Source organism: Bombina bombina, chromosome 2, assembly GCF_027579735.1.
Source record: "Bombina bombina isolate aBomBom1 chromosome 2, aBomBom1.pri, whole genome shotgun sequence".
Lineage (NCBI taxonomy): Eukaryota > Metazoa > Chordata > Amphibia > Anura > Bombinatoridae > Bombina > Bombina bombina.
Genome location: NC_069500.1, coordinates 21,097,264 through 21,112,139, shown reverse-complemented (window position 1 = coordinate 21,112,139; position 14,876 = coordinate 21,097,264). Strand labels below are relative to the sequence as shown.

Below are 14,876 nucleotides of genomic sequence, written 5' to 3'. Positions count from 1 at the left end.
AATGAGGATTTTTCTGACAGAGGCCAGAAAAACAAAACTTCTAGACTCTTGTCGGATACTTCATTCCGTTCCTCTTCCTTCCATAGCGCAGTGCATGGAAGTGATAGGTTTGATGGTAGCGGCAATGGACATAGTTCCTTTTGCGCGCATTCATCTAAGACCATTACAACTGTGCATGCTCAGTCAGTGGAATGGGGACTATACAAACTTGTCTCCGAGGATACAAGTAAATCAGAGGACCAGAGACTCACTCCGTTGGTGGCTGTCCCTGGACAACCTGTCACAAGGGATGACCTTCCGCAGACCAGAGTGGGTCATTGTCACGACCGACGCCAGTCTGATGGGCTGGGGCGCGGTCTGGGGATCCCTGAAAGCTCAGGGTCTTTGGTCTCGGGAAGAATCTCTTCTACCGATAAATATTCTGGAACTGAGAGCGATATTCAATGCTCTCAAGGCTTGGCCTCAGCTAGCGAGGGCCAAGTTCATACGGTTTCAATCAGACAACATGACAACTGTTGCGTACATCAACCATCAGGGGGGAACGAGGAGTTCCCTGGCGTTGGAAGAAGTGACCAAAATCATTCTATGGGCGGAGTCTCACTCCTGCCACCTGTCTGCTATCCACATCCCAGGAGTGGAAAATTGGGAAGCGGATTTTCTGAGTCGTCAGACATTGCATCCGGGGGAGTGGGAACTCCATCCGGAAATCTTTGCCCAAGTCACTCAACTGTGGGGCATTCCAGACATGGATCTGATGGCCTCTCGTCAGAACTTCAAAGTTCCTTGCTACGGGTCCAGATCCAGGGATCCCAAGGCGGCTCTAGTGGATGCACTAGTAGCACCTTGGACCTTCAAACTAGCTTATGTATTCCCGCCGTTTCCTCTCATCCCCAGGCTGGTAGCCAGGATCAATCAGGAAAGGGCGTCGGTGATCTTGATAGCTCCTGCGTGGCCACGCAGGACTTGGTATGCAGATCTGGTGAATATGTCATCGGCTCCACCATGGAAGCTACCTTTGAGACGAGACCTTCTTGTTCAAGGTCCGTTCGAACATCCGAATCTGGTCTCACTCCAGCTGACTGCCTGGAGATTGAACGCTTGATCTTATCGAAGCGAGGGTTCTCAGATTCTGTTATCGATACTCTTGTTCAGGCCAGAAAGCCTGTAACTAGAAAGATTTACCACAAAATTTGGAAAAAATATATCTGTTGGTGTGAATCTAAAGGATTCCCTTGGGACAAGGTAAAGATTCCTAAGATTCTATCCTTCCTTCAAGAAGGATTGGAAAAAGGATTATCTGCAAGTTCCCTGAAGGGACAGATTTCTGCCTTGTCTGTGTTACTTCACAAAAAGCTGGCAGCTGTGCCAGATGTTCAAGCCTTTGTTCAGGCTCTGGTTAGAATCAAGCCTGTTTACAAACCTTTGACTCCTCCTTGGAGTCTCAACTTAGTTCTTTCAGTTCTTCAGGGGGTTCCGTTTGAACCCTTACATTCCGTTGATATTAAGTTATTATCTTGGAAAGTTTTGTTTTTGGTTGCAATTTCTTCTGCTAGAAGAGTTTCAGAATTATCTGCTCTGCAGTGTTCTCCTCCTTATCTGGTGTTCCATGCAGATAAGGTGGTTTTACGTACTAAACCTGGTTTTCTTCCAAAAGTTGTTTCTAACAAAAACATTAACCAGGAGATTATCGTACCTTCTCTGTGTCCGAAACCAGTTTCGAAGAAGGAACGTTTGTTGCACAATTTGGATGTTGTTCGCGCTCTAAAATTCTATTTAGATGCTACAAAGGATTTTAGACAAACATCTTCCTTGTTTGTTGTTTATTCCGGTAAAAGGAGAGGTCAAAAAGCAACTTCTACCTCTCTCTCTTTTTGGATTAAAAGCATCATCAGATTGGCTTACGAGACTGCCGGACGGCAGCCTCCCGAAAGAATCACAGCTCATTCCACTAGGGCTGTGGCTTCCATATGGGCCTTCAAGAACGAGGCTTCTGTTGATCAGATATGTAGGGCAGCGACTTGGTCTTCACTGCACACTTTTACCAAATTTTACAAGTTTGATACTTTTGCTTCTTCTGAGGCTATTTTTGGGAGAAAGGTTTTGCAAGCCGTGGTGCCTTCCATCTAGGTGACCTGATTTGCTCCCTCCCATCATCCGTGTCCTAAAGCTTTGGTATTGGTTCCCACAAGTAAGGATGACGCCGTGGACCGGACACACCTATGTTGGAGAAAACAGAATTTATGTTTACCTGATAAATTACTTTCTCCAACGGTGTGTCCGGTCCACGGCCCGCCCTGGTTTTTTAATCAGGTCTGATAATTTATTTTCTTTAACTACAGTCACCACGGTATCATATGGTTTCTCCTATGCAAATATTCCTCCTTAACGTCGGTCGAATGACTGGGGTAGGCGGAGCCTAGGAGGGATCACGTGACCAGCTTTGCTGGGCTCTTTGCCATTTCCTGTTGGGGAAGAGAATATCCCACAAGTAAGGATGACGCCGTGGACCGGACACACCGTTGGAGAAAGTAATTTATCAGGTAAACATAAATTCTGTTTTTTTTGAAAAGCAGGGAGGTATACTTAGGAGCGTGCACGTGTCTTGAGCACTATATGGCAGCAGTTTTACAAGAATGTTATGCATTTGCAAAAGCACTAGAGGGCAGCACTATTTCCTACCATGTATTGCTCCAGATGCGACCTCGGTATCTCTATAACACAGAATATCACGGGAACAAAGCAATTTAATAATAGAAGTAAATTGAAAACGTTTTAAAAAGTGTATGTTCTGTCTGACTCACTGTTGGGTTTCATATCCTTGTAATCAAGTTATATAAAAATATTCTATTACCTTTGTTGTTAAAAGGGAATAAATAGTTGTTATTATGTTAAAAAAATTAGTGTCACGTTGGTGTATCTATCTGTAAATGAAAAAAGAAAAATCTGAGTTTTATGTCTCCAGATAACACATTCAATTATTTTTCCCATATCCCCTGCCAGCTATAGCCCATATCATACCTCAGATCAGAATGCACAGCTCTGCTTCCCCTGCCAGCTATATGCCCATATCATACCTCACATCAGAATACACAGCTCTGCTTCCCCTGCCAGCTATATGCCCATATCATACCTCAGATCAGTATATATAGCTCTTCTTCCCCTGCCAGCTATAGCCCATATCATACCTCAGATCAGAATACATAGCTCTGCTTCCCCTGCCAGCTATATGCCCATATCATACCTCAGATCAGTATACATAGCTCTGCTTCCCCTGCCAGCTATATGCCCATATCATACCTCAGATCAGAATACACAGCTCTGCTTCCCCTGCCAGCTATATGCCCATATCATACCTCACATCAGAATACACAGCTCTGCTTCCCCTGCCAGCTATATGCCCATATCATACCTCAGATCAGAATGCACAGCTCTGCTTCCCCTGCCAGCTATATGCCCATATCATACCTCACATCAGAATACACAGCTCTGCTTCCCCTGCCAGCTATATGCCCATATCATACCTCAGATCAGTATATATAGCTCTTCTTCCCCTGCCAGCTATAGCCCATATCATACCTCACATCAGAATACACAGCTCTGCTTCCCCTGCCAGCTATATGCCCATATCATACCTCAGATCAGTATATATAGCTCTTCTTCCCCTGCCAGCTATAGCCCATATCATACCTCAGATCAGAATACATAGCTCTGCTTCCCCTGCCAGCTATATGCCCATATCATACCTCAGATCAGTATACATAGCTCTGCTTCCCCTGCCAGCTATATGCCCATATCATACCTCAGATCAGAATACACAGCTCTGCTTCCCCTGCCAGCTATATGCCCATATCATACCTCAGATCAGAATACACAGCTCTGCTTCCCCTGCCAGCTATATGCCCATATCATACCTCACATCAGAATACACAGCTCTGCTTCCCCTGCCAGCTATATGCCCATATCATACCTCAGATCAGTATATATAGCTCTTCTTCCCCTGCCAGCTATAGCCCATATCATACCTCAGATCAGAATACATAGCTCTGCTTCCCCTGCCAGCTATATGCCCATATCATACCTCAGATCAGTATACATAGCTCTGCTTCCCCTGCCAGCTATATGCCCATATCATACCTCAGATCAGAATACACAGCGCTGCTTCCCCTGCCAGCTATATACCCATATTATACCTCAGATCAGAATACACAGCTCTGCTTCCCATGCCAGCTATATGCCCATATCATACCTCAGATCAGAATACACAGCTCTGCTTCCCCTGTCAGCTATATGCCCATATCATACCTCAGATCAGTATACACAGCTCTGCTTCCCCTGCCAGCTATAGCCCATATCATACCTCAGATCAGTATACATAGCTCTGCTTCCCCTGCCAGCTATATGCCCATATCATACCTCAGATCAGAATACACAGCTCTGCTTCCCCTGCCAGCTATATGCCCATATCATACCTCAGATCAGAATACACAGCTCTGCTTCCCCTGCCAGCTATATGCCCATATCATACCTCAGATCAGTATACATAGCTCTGCTTCCCCTGCTAGCTATATGCCCATATCATACCTCAGATCAGAATACATAGCTCTGCTTCCCCTGCCAGCTATATGCCCATATCATACCTCAGATCAGAATACACAGCTCTGCTTCCCCTGCCAGCTATATGCCCATATCATACCTCAGATCAGAATACACAGCTCTGCTTCCCCTGCCAGCTATATGCCCATATCATACCTCAGATCAGAATGCACAGCTCTGCTTCCCCTGCCAGCTATAGCCCATATCATACCTCAGGTCAGAATACACAGCTCTGCTTCCCCTGCCAGCTACATGCCCATATCATACCTCAGATCAGTATACACAGCTCTTCTTCCCCTGCCAGCTATATGCCCATATTATACTTCAGATCAGAATACACAGCTCTGCTACCCCTGCCAGCTATATGCCCATATCATACCTCAGATCAGAATACACAGCTCTTCTTCCCCTGCCAGCTATATGCCCATATTATACTTCAGATCAGAATACACAGCTCTGCTACCCCTGCCAGCTATATGCCCATATCATACCTCAGATCAGTATACATAGCTCTGCTTCCCCTGCCAGCTATATGCCCATATCATACCTCAGATCAGAATACATAGCTCTGCTTCCCCTGCCAGCTTTATGCCCATATCATAACTCAGATCAGAATACACAGCTCTGCTTCCCCTGCCAGCTATATGCCCATATCATACCTCAGTCTTGATAAAGGTCTCTTTGTGACCGAAACGCGTCGACTGGTAAGCACAATTTCATTTTCTATTGATCTAAAAACAATCTACACCATCATATCTTTCTTTTATAGAAGGATCATCCAGGGATTATAACAAAATATTTGCCAAGAAGATAGAATTTTGGGTTGGAAAAGGCTAGCAAGTACTGACACTGCTATTCAGTATAAAACACTTGGCTAGCAAGTACTGACGCTGCTATTCAGTATAAATCACTTGGCTAACAAGTACTGACACTGCTATTCAGTATAAAACACTTGGCTAGCAAGTACTGACACTGCTATTCAGTATAAAACACTTGGCTAGCAAGTACTGACACTGCTATTCAGTATAAAACACTTGGCTAACAAGTACTGACACTGCTATTCAGTATAAAACACTTGGCTAGCAAGTACTGACACTGCTATTCAGTATAAAACACTTGGCTAACAAGTACTGACACTGCTATTCAGTATAAAACACTTGGCTAGCAAGTACTGACACTGCTATTCAGTATAAAACACTTGGCTAACAAGTACTGACACTGCTATTCAGTATAAAACACTTGGCTACTATGGCTAACAAGTACTGACACTGCTATTCAGTATAAAACACTTGGCTACTATGGCTAGCAAGTACTGACACTGCTATTCAGTATAACACACTTGGCTACTATGGCTAGCAAGTACTGACACTGCTATTCAGTATAAAACACTTGGCTAACAAGTAGTGACACTGCTATTCAGTATAACACACTTGGCTATCAAGTACTGACACTGCTATTCAGTATAACACACTTGGCTACTATGGCTAGCAAGTACTGACACTGCTATTCAGTATAAAACACTTGGCTAACAAGTAGTGACACTGCTATTCAGTATAACACACTTGGCTATCAAGTACTGACACTACTATTCAGTATAAAACACTTGGCTAGCAAGTACTGACACTGCTATTCAGTATAAAACACTTGGCTAACAAGTACTGACACTGCTATTCAGTATAAAACACTTGGCTAGCAAGTACTGACACTGCTATTCAGTATAAAACACTTGGCTACTATGGCTAACAAGTACTGACACTGCTATTCAGTATAACACACTTGGCTACTATGGCTAGCAAGTACTGACACTGCTATTCAGTATAAAACACTTGGCTACTATGGCTAACAAGTACTGACACTGCTATTCAGTATAACACACTTGGCTACTATGGCTAACAAGTACTGACACTGCTATTCAGTATAACACACTTGGCTACTATGGCTAACAAGTACTGACACTGCTATTCAGTATAAAACACTTGGCTACTATGGCTAACAAGTACTGACACTGCTATTCAGTATAACACACTTGGCTACTATGGCTAGCAAGTACTGACACTGCTATTCAGTATAAAATACTTGGAAAATCACCATAACTATTGCTGTTAGGATTCACAACACTTTAAGGATTATTGTTTTTTCTTAAAGAGACACACTACTTATTATAATTTATTGTTGGATTATTTTTTCTATTAAGTTTTCACTGTTGGACTATTTTTTGGACTATCATTTACATTTATATAAGTTACTATTGGAACACACCACAATGTTTTTGTAAATTTTTGGTTTTTCATTTTTCACAATCTTTGTTCTTAATTCACGTTTTTTGAAGATCAACCTATTTTTTGACCATTAATATCTTTTGTACACTAATTTTTGCACACAACTTTTTTGATACACATTCTTTACATTGGCTTACTGCTGTCACAATATTTTTTACTTGACATTGCGTATGTGGTAAACACACAGTTAAAGGTCTTACTCAGAGCCTTACACATTAGTCACTATTGGCAATATTTAGTATTGCATAGAATCGAGAACATTATTGGTTAGATAATATTATATAACTGACTAATATATTTCACCTATTATGTGTATGTGGTAAACACAAAGTTGAATTTTTGTTGTGAGCCTTATACTTAATTTGGAATTTTTTCGGAATATTTTTTAAGAGCATTGTTTGCACAATTTTAAATGCCATATCTGCTATTTAACTATTTGTTTTAACTATTCATTTAGCTATTATTGCTGTACAAATTTGTGTATGTGTATATGGTAAACACAAAGTTGAATTTCTGTTGTGAGCCTTATACTAAATTTGGATTTTTTATGAATATTTTTAAGAGCAATGTTTGCACAATTTTAAATGCTATATCCGTTACATAACTATTTGTTTTAACTATTCATTTAGCTATTATTGTTGTATAAATTTGATTGTTTATACATGGATCCATGTTTTTAACTTATTTGTGTACTCAATAAATTGTTTATTGTAATCGTTTGACAATATTGCATTAGGTCCAGACCCAGCCTTCGTATAGTTGGCGCTTTGGTATACCTTATTAGTTTCATACCTCAGATCAGTATATATAGCTCTTCTTCCCCTGCCAGCTATATGCCCATATTATACCTCAGATCAGAATACACAGCTCTGCTTCCCCTGCCAGCTATATGCCCATATCATACCTCAGATCAGAATACACAGCTCTGCTACCCCTGCCAGCTATAGCCCATATCATACCTCAGATCAGAATACACAGCTCTTCTTCCCCTGCCAGCTATATACCCATATCATACCTCAGATCAGTATACATAGCTCTGCAACCCCTGCCAGCTATATGCCCATATCATACCTCAGATCAGAATACATAGCGCTGCTTCACCTGCCAGCTATATGCCCATATCATACCTCAGATCAGAATACACAGCTCTGCTTCCCCTGCCAGCTATATGCCCATATCATACCTCAGATCAGTATACGTAGCACTGCTTCCCCTGCCAGCTATATGCCCATATCATACCTCAGATCAGAATACACAGCTCTGCTTCCCCTGCCAGCTATATGCCCATATCAAACCTCAGATCAGAATACACAGCTCTGCTTCCCCTGCCAGCTATATGCCCATATCATACCTCAGATCAGAATACACAGCTCTGCTACCCCTGCCAGCTATATGCCCATATCATACCTCAGATCAGAATACACAGCTCTGCTACCCCTGCCAGCTATATGCCCATATCATACCTCAGATCAGAATACACAGCTCTGCTTCCCCTGCCAGCTATAGCCCATATCATACCTCAGATCAGAATACATAGCACTGCTACCCCTGCCAGCTATATGCCCATATCATACCTCAGATCAGAATACACAGCTCTGCTACCCCTGCCAGCTATATGCCCATATCATACCTCAGATCAGAATACACAGCTCTGCTACCCCTGCCAGCTATATGCCCATATTATACCTCAGATCAGAATACACAGCTCTCCTTCCCCTGCCAGCTATATGCCCATATTATACCTCAGATCAGAATACACAGCTCTGCTTCCCCTGCCAGCTATATGCCCATATTATACCTCAGATCAGAATACACAGCTCTGCTACCCCTGCCAGCTATAGCCCATATCATACCTCAGATCAGTATACACAGCTCTGCTTCCCCTGCCAGCTATATGCCCATATTATACTTCAGATCAGAATACACAGCTCTGCTTCCCCTGCCAGCTATATGCCCATATCATACCTCAGATCAGAATACACAGCTCTGCTTCCCCTGCCAGCTATATGCCCATATCATACCTCAGATCAGAATACACAGCTCTGCTTCCCCTGCCAGCTATATGCCCATATCATACCTCAGATCAGAATACACAGCTCTGCTACCCCTGCCAGCTATATGCCCATATCATACCTCAGATCAGAATACACAGCTCTGCTACCCCTGCCAGCTATATGCCCATATCATACCTCAGATCAGAATACACAGCTCTTCTTCCCCTGCCAGCTATAAGCCCATATCATACCTCAGATCAGAATACACAGCTCTGCTTCCCCTGCCAGCTATATGCCCATATCATACCTCAGATCAGAATACACAGCTCTGCTTCCCCTGCCAGCTATATGCCCATATCATACCTCAGATCAGAATACACAGCTCTGCTACCCCTGCCAGCTATATGCCCATATCATACCTCAGATCAGAATACACAGCTCTGCTACCCCTGCCAGCTATATGCCCATATCATACCTCAGATCAGAATACACAGCTCTTCTTCCCCTGCCAGCTATAAGCCCATATCATACCTCAGATCAGAATACACAGCTCTGCTTCCCATGCCAGCTATAAGCCCATATTATACCTCAGATCAGAATACACAGCTCTGCTTCCCATGCCAGCTATATGCCTATATCATACCTCAGATCAGTATACATAGCTCTGCTTCCCCTGTCAGCTATATGCCCATATCATACCTCAGATCAGAATACACAGCTCTGCTTCCCCTGCCAGCTATATGCCCATATCATACCTCAGATCAGAATACACAGCTCTGCTTCCCCTGCCAGCTATATGCCCATATTATACCTCAGATCAGTATACATAGCTCTGCTTCCCCTGCCAGCTATATGCCCATATTATACCTCAGATCAGTATACATAGCTCTGCTTCCCCTGTCAGCTATATGCCCATATCATACCTCAGATCAGAATACATAGCTCTGCTTCCCCTGCCAGCTATATGCCCATATCATACCTCAGATCAGTATACACAGCTCTGCTTCCCCTGCCAGCTATATGCCCATATCATACTTCAGATCTGAATACACAGCTGTGCTTCCCCTGCCAGCTATATACCCATATTATACCTCAGATCAGAATACATAGCTCTGCTTCCCATGCCAGCTATATGCCCATATTATACCTCAGATCAGAATACACAGCTCTGCTTCCCATGCCAGCTATAGCCCATATCATACCTCAGATCAGTATACATAGCGCTGCTTCCCCTGCCAGCTATATGCCCATATCATACCTCAGATCAGTATACACTGCTCTGCTTCACCTGCCAGCTTTATGCCCATATCATACCTCAGATCAGAATACACATCTCTGCTTCACCTGCCAGCTATATGCCCATATCATACCTCAGATCAGAATACACATCTCTGCTTCCCCTGCCAGCTATATGCCCATATCATACCTCAGATCAGTATACATAGCTCTGCTTCCCCTGCTAGCTATAGCCCATATCATACCTCAGATCAGTATACATAGCTCTGCTTCCCCTGCCAGCTATATGCCCATATCATACCTCAGATCAGAATACATAGCTCTGCTTCCCCTGCCAGCTATATGCCCATATTATACCTCAGATCAGAATACACAGCTCTGCTTCCCCTGCCAGCTATATGCCCATATCATACCTCAGATCAGAATACACAGCTCTGCTTCCCCTGCCAGCTATATGCCCATATCATACCTCAGATCAGAATACACAGCTCTGCTTCCCCTGCCAGCTATATGCCCATATCATACCTCAGATCAGAATACATAGCTCTGCTTCCCCTGCCAGCTATATGCCCATATTATACCTCAGATCAGTATACATAGCTCTGCTTCCCCTGCCAGCTATATGCCCATATCATACCTCAGATCAGTATACATAGCTCTGCTTCCCCTGCCAGCTATATGCCCATATCATACCTCAGATCAGAATACACAGCTCTGCTACCCCTGCCAGCTATATGCCCATATCATACCTCAGATCAGAATACACAGCTCTGCTTCCCCTGCCAGCTATATGCCCATATTATACCTCAGATCAGTATATATAGCTCTGCTTCCCCTGCCAGCTATATGCCCATATCATACCTCAGATCAGAATACACAGCTCTGCTTCCCCTGCCAGCTATATGCCCATATCATACCTCAGATCAGAATACACAGCTCTGCTTCCCCTGCCAGCTATATGCCCATATCATACCTCAGATCAGTATACATAGCTCTGCTTCCCCTGCCAGCTATATGCCCATATTATACCTCAGATCAGTATACACAGCTCTGTTTCCCCTGCCAGCTATATGCCCATATTATACTTCAGATCAGAATACACAGCTCTGCTTCCCCTGCCAGCTATATGCCCATATTATACTTCAGATCAGTATACATTGCCCTGCTTCCCCTGCCAGTCATATACCATCGTTAGACCCCATGACCCTGCATCCCCTTCTAGTCATATGTTGCATATACCCTATATTTATATATTTAAAGGGACACTGTACCCAAATTTTTTCTTTCGTGATTCAGATAGAGCATGACATTTTAAGCAACTTTCTAATTTACTCCTATTATCAAATTGTCTTCATTCTCTTGGTATCTTTATTTGAAATGCAAAAAAGTAAGTTTAGATGCCGGCCCATTTTTGGTGATCAACCTGGGTTGTTCTTGCTGATTGGTGGATAAACTCATCCACCAATAAAAAAGTGCTGTCCATAGTACTTAATTAAAAAAAAAAGCTTAGATGTCTTCTTTTTAAAATAAAGATAGCAAGAGAACGAAGAAAAATTGATAATAGGAATAAATTAGAAAGTGGCTTAAAATTGCATGCTCTGTCTGAATCATGAAAGAAAAATTTTGGGTTCAGTGTCCCTTTAATTGAATGTTAGAATATTTTGGAATACAATAACAATTACATCGTCTCCCATGGATATGACTTTCTGTATTCTTTAGATACTGGCATATGGTCACACAATTAGTTTTTGTTTTCTTTCAGGAGGAGTTATTTGCTAAATACAACCACAGCCTTGTGTGCCCCTGGTACTGCCAGTGCCACACAACCAGTAATACAAATAAAGATCACATTATGGCAGAATTTAGAGATCTCTTGTCATTTAATATCAGTAGAAATGGCTTTAGTTTCTAGGTGATGTTACATCATTTGTTAAGCAAATTATTATTGTGCTAAAGCATTTATCTAACACAGAAGTTCTGTGGTTTATTCATTGGTCCCTATAATGGGCACAGCCAGTTAGAACGAAGCGTGTGGCAGCTAAAGGGTTACAGTTCTGTGTCTCAGTGTGTTGTAACACCTGCCCTCCCCAGCTCTTCACTCAATCCCTGTCCCTATTGATCTATGTGTCTCTTTTCTTGCAGCGATCGAACGGCCTCTCGACCCAGCAATTATTACTCTCTCAGTCCCCGCTCCGTGTTTCATAACATCATTAAGTTTGGGCTGTACACACAGAGGGGGTACTGGCCGGGCAGTGTGATAATTGTCGCTGTTATAGGGTCCAGATCTGAGCGCTACCATCATGCACTGTTGGCTGTGTACGTTTTTACCAGCAGTTCTTATGGCACAGACAAGCATGTGCCAACGTTAGGGAAATGAGTGGCCAAATAACATTCGTATTCAGCAGCTGCGGCGTAAACCTCAGCATGTTGGTTTTCCTGAAAGAAGTGACAATAATGACAAACTTTTTACTAAAAGTGCCACACTGCATTGTTTTATTTTACTGGACGGGACAAAAAGCTAATTTAGGAAATACTGTTAAGTGAAATATATATAGATAGACAGGCAGGCAGATAGAAAGACTTAGACAGGTAGATAGATTGATAGATAGATAATAGATAGACAGACATAGATAGATAGATAGATAGATAGATAGATAGCATATAGATAGATAGAGAGATAGCATATAGATAGATAGATAGATAGGATATATGATATAGGTAGAGATGGAGGTGCACATTGCTGATAAATATCTAGCAGTACTGCTAGATAGATATATAGAAAGATAGATAACAGATAGATAGATAGATAGATAGATAGATAGATAGATAGATAGATAGACAGGCAGATTGATAGACTTACAGATAGATAGATAGACAGACAGACAGAGAGATAGATAGATAAATAGGATATATGATATAGATAGAGATGGAGGTGCACATTGTTGACAAATATCTAGCAGTACTGCTAAATAAATAGATAGATAAATAGATATAGATATAAAGGACGATCAAAAGTGCACGCTCACTTGTATAACTGCCAGGGACAACAGTATTACAATGAGTTTTCTATGCCACCATTACTATATGAAACTGCTTTTTGAACACAGTAGATTAGCTGAAGGGTTTTGATGTGATGATGGCAATCTATATTCTCTATAATTAATCATAACTAAAGCGCACTATTGCCAGCTAATGTAACACAAATATTTTATCAAGAAGCAGTAACAACAAGGTACAATATTTGTTGAGGGGATGGAAAAATGTATCTTCTTCTTAGTTGTCAAAAATCCTTACACCTGCTCTGTGTCAGCTAAATAAGATAGCCATACTCAAGTATGCTTTAAGGGGTGTGTCTCTGGACTGCAAAATACTGAGAATTTAGCTAACAAGAGTACAGATATTAACGGTGCATTTTGCGTGCAGACCATTTGCAGTGCAGGGCTTAACTGCTCATATGAACAATTCAAAAACAAAAATAATGTTTATATATTTAATAATCAAGTTGTGTTTTTAATGAACACTATTTTTATTTTTCAGTTGTATGAACTCGATGATGACCCCAAACGGAAAGAATTCCTCGACGATCTGTTCAGCTATATGCAGAAACGAGGTGAGCTTCCATTTATTTATTGTCTTGTCGCTATCAGTCTGCTGTGTCTGGCCACCCTAGCTCAGGAACACAAGTTATGACATTTTACATGGCTTAAAGGCACAGTAATCAACTTAACAACAAGACTCCACCTGCCTAATATGGGGAAGCCAATCTTGTCTCAAGTCTACAGACAACAAGGCTATCCATGGGAATTATGTTAGTATATAGTACATTGTTTTGCCTTTGCTGTCTGTTAAAGTCAATTCTGTGAAATATATGTTGCAGGGTTAGCCTTGGAAAGTCAGAGCTAAATTAAATTAAAAGGGGGATAATAAAAAAATGAACGTATATTTTACTACAGATAACTACACAGTTCTATTAATACCTCAAGCTATTTAATATCCCTTTAAATGACTGCAAGAGTGATGTACAAGTATAGAAATATATGTGTAATACATGGGGTTAATACCTCTATATTAGCCAAATGTTGTGTCACTAATGTAAAACTAACATCTTGTTCTTAGTTAGAGGTCTGGTCTTGTTTATCTCTAGGTACAGACCCTGCTAGAAATAAATGTTACTATTAAATCTCTTATCAAATCTACCTCTTTATCTTGGTTTCCTTTATTAAATTGTAGCTAATTTCCGTGAGAGCATACTGAGGTAGCTTTAGGCGCATGCATACATGCTGAGCACTGTGTAGTAGTCGTGGTTACAACAATGTATAACATGGTTGTAATCACTACTGTCATATGGTTCTCAGGACATCAAGAGAAATATAAGGCAGATGTCTCATGCACTCACACTCAGACATGGCACTCACACTCAGACATGGCACTCACACTCAGACATGGCACTCACACTCAGACATGGCACCTGATCAGGCTGGTACAGATTTATGTCTTTATGCTTCATGCACAGTAAAATTTATGAGTGGAACAGAGGTGGTTTTTATTAGAATTTGTTATAAACATTTTATTGTAAAGTTAATTCTATTCCAAACTGAAATGCATTCATGTAATGTTATTGTTAAAACACCCCATTGCTGAATTACAAACCATTCGGCTAGATTACGAGTTTTGTCGGTAAAGCCGTGCGGTGCTAACGAGCAGTTTCTGCTCACCGCTCACCAACAAACAGCGCTGGTATTACGGGTTTTTACAAACCCGGCGTTAGCCGCAG

The 14,876-nt window shown here is 41.8% G+C and overlaps 1 protein-coding gene across 1 annotated transcript in view; it reads left to right on the top strand.

The window, feature by feature from the left end:
* The window catches only part of ARID3C (AT-rich interaction domain 3C), a 448,387-nt gene that overhangs the window by 248,967 nt on the left and 184,544 nt on the right, over nt 1–14,876 (top strand). Inside the window, exon 3 of the mRNA XM_053700979.1 lies at nt 13,640–13,712. Within this exon, the coding sequence (XP_053556954.1) occupies nt 13,640–13,712 (73 nt within the window). The remainder of the gene's footprint in view (nt 1–13,639; nt 13,713–14,876) is intronic.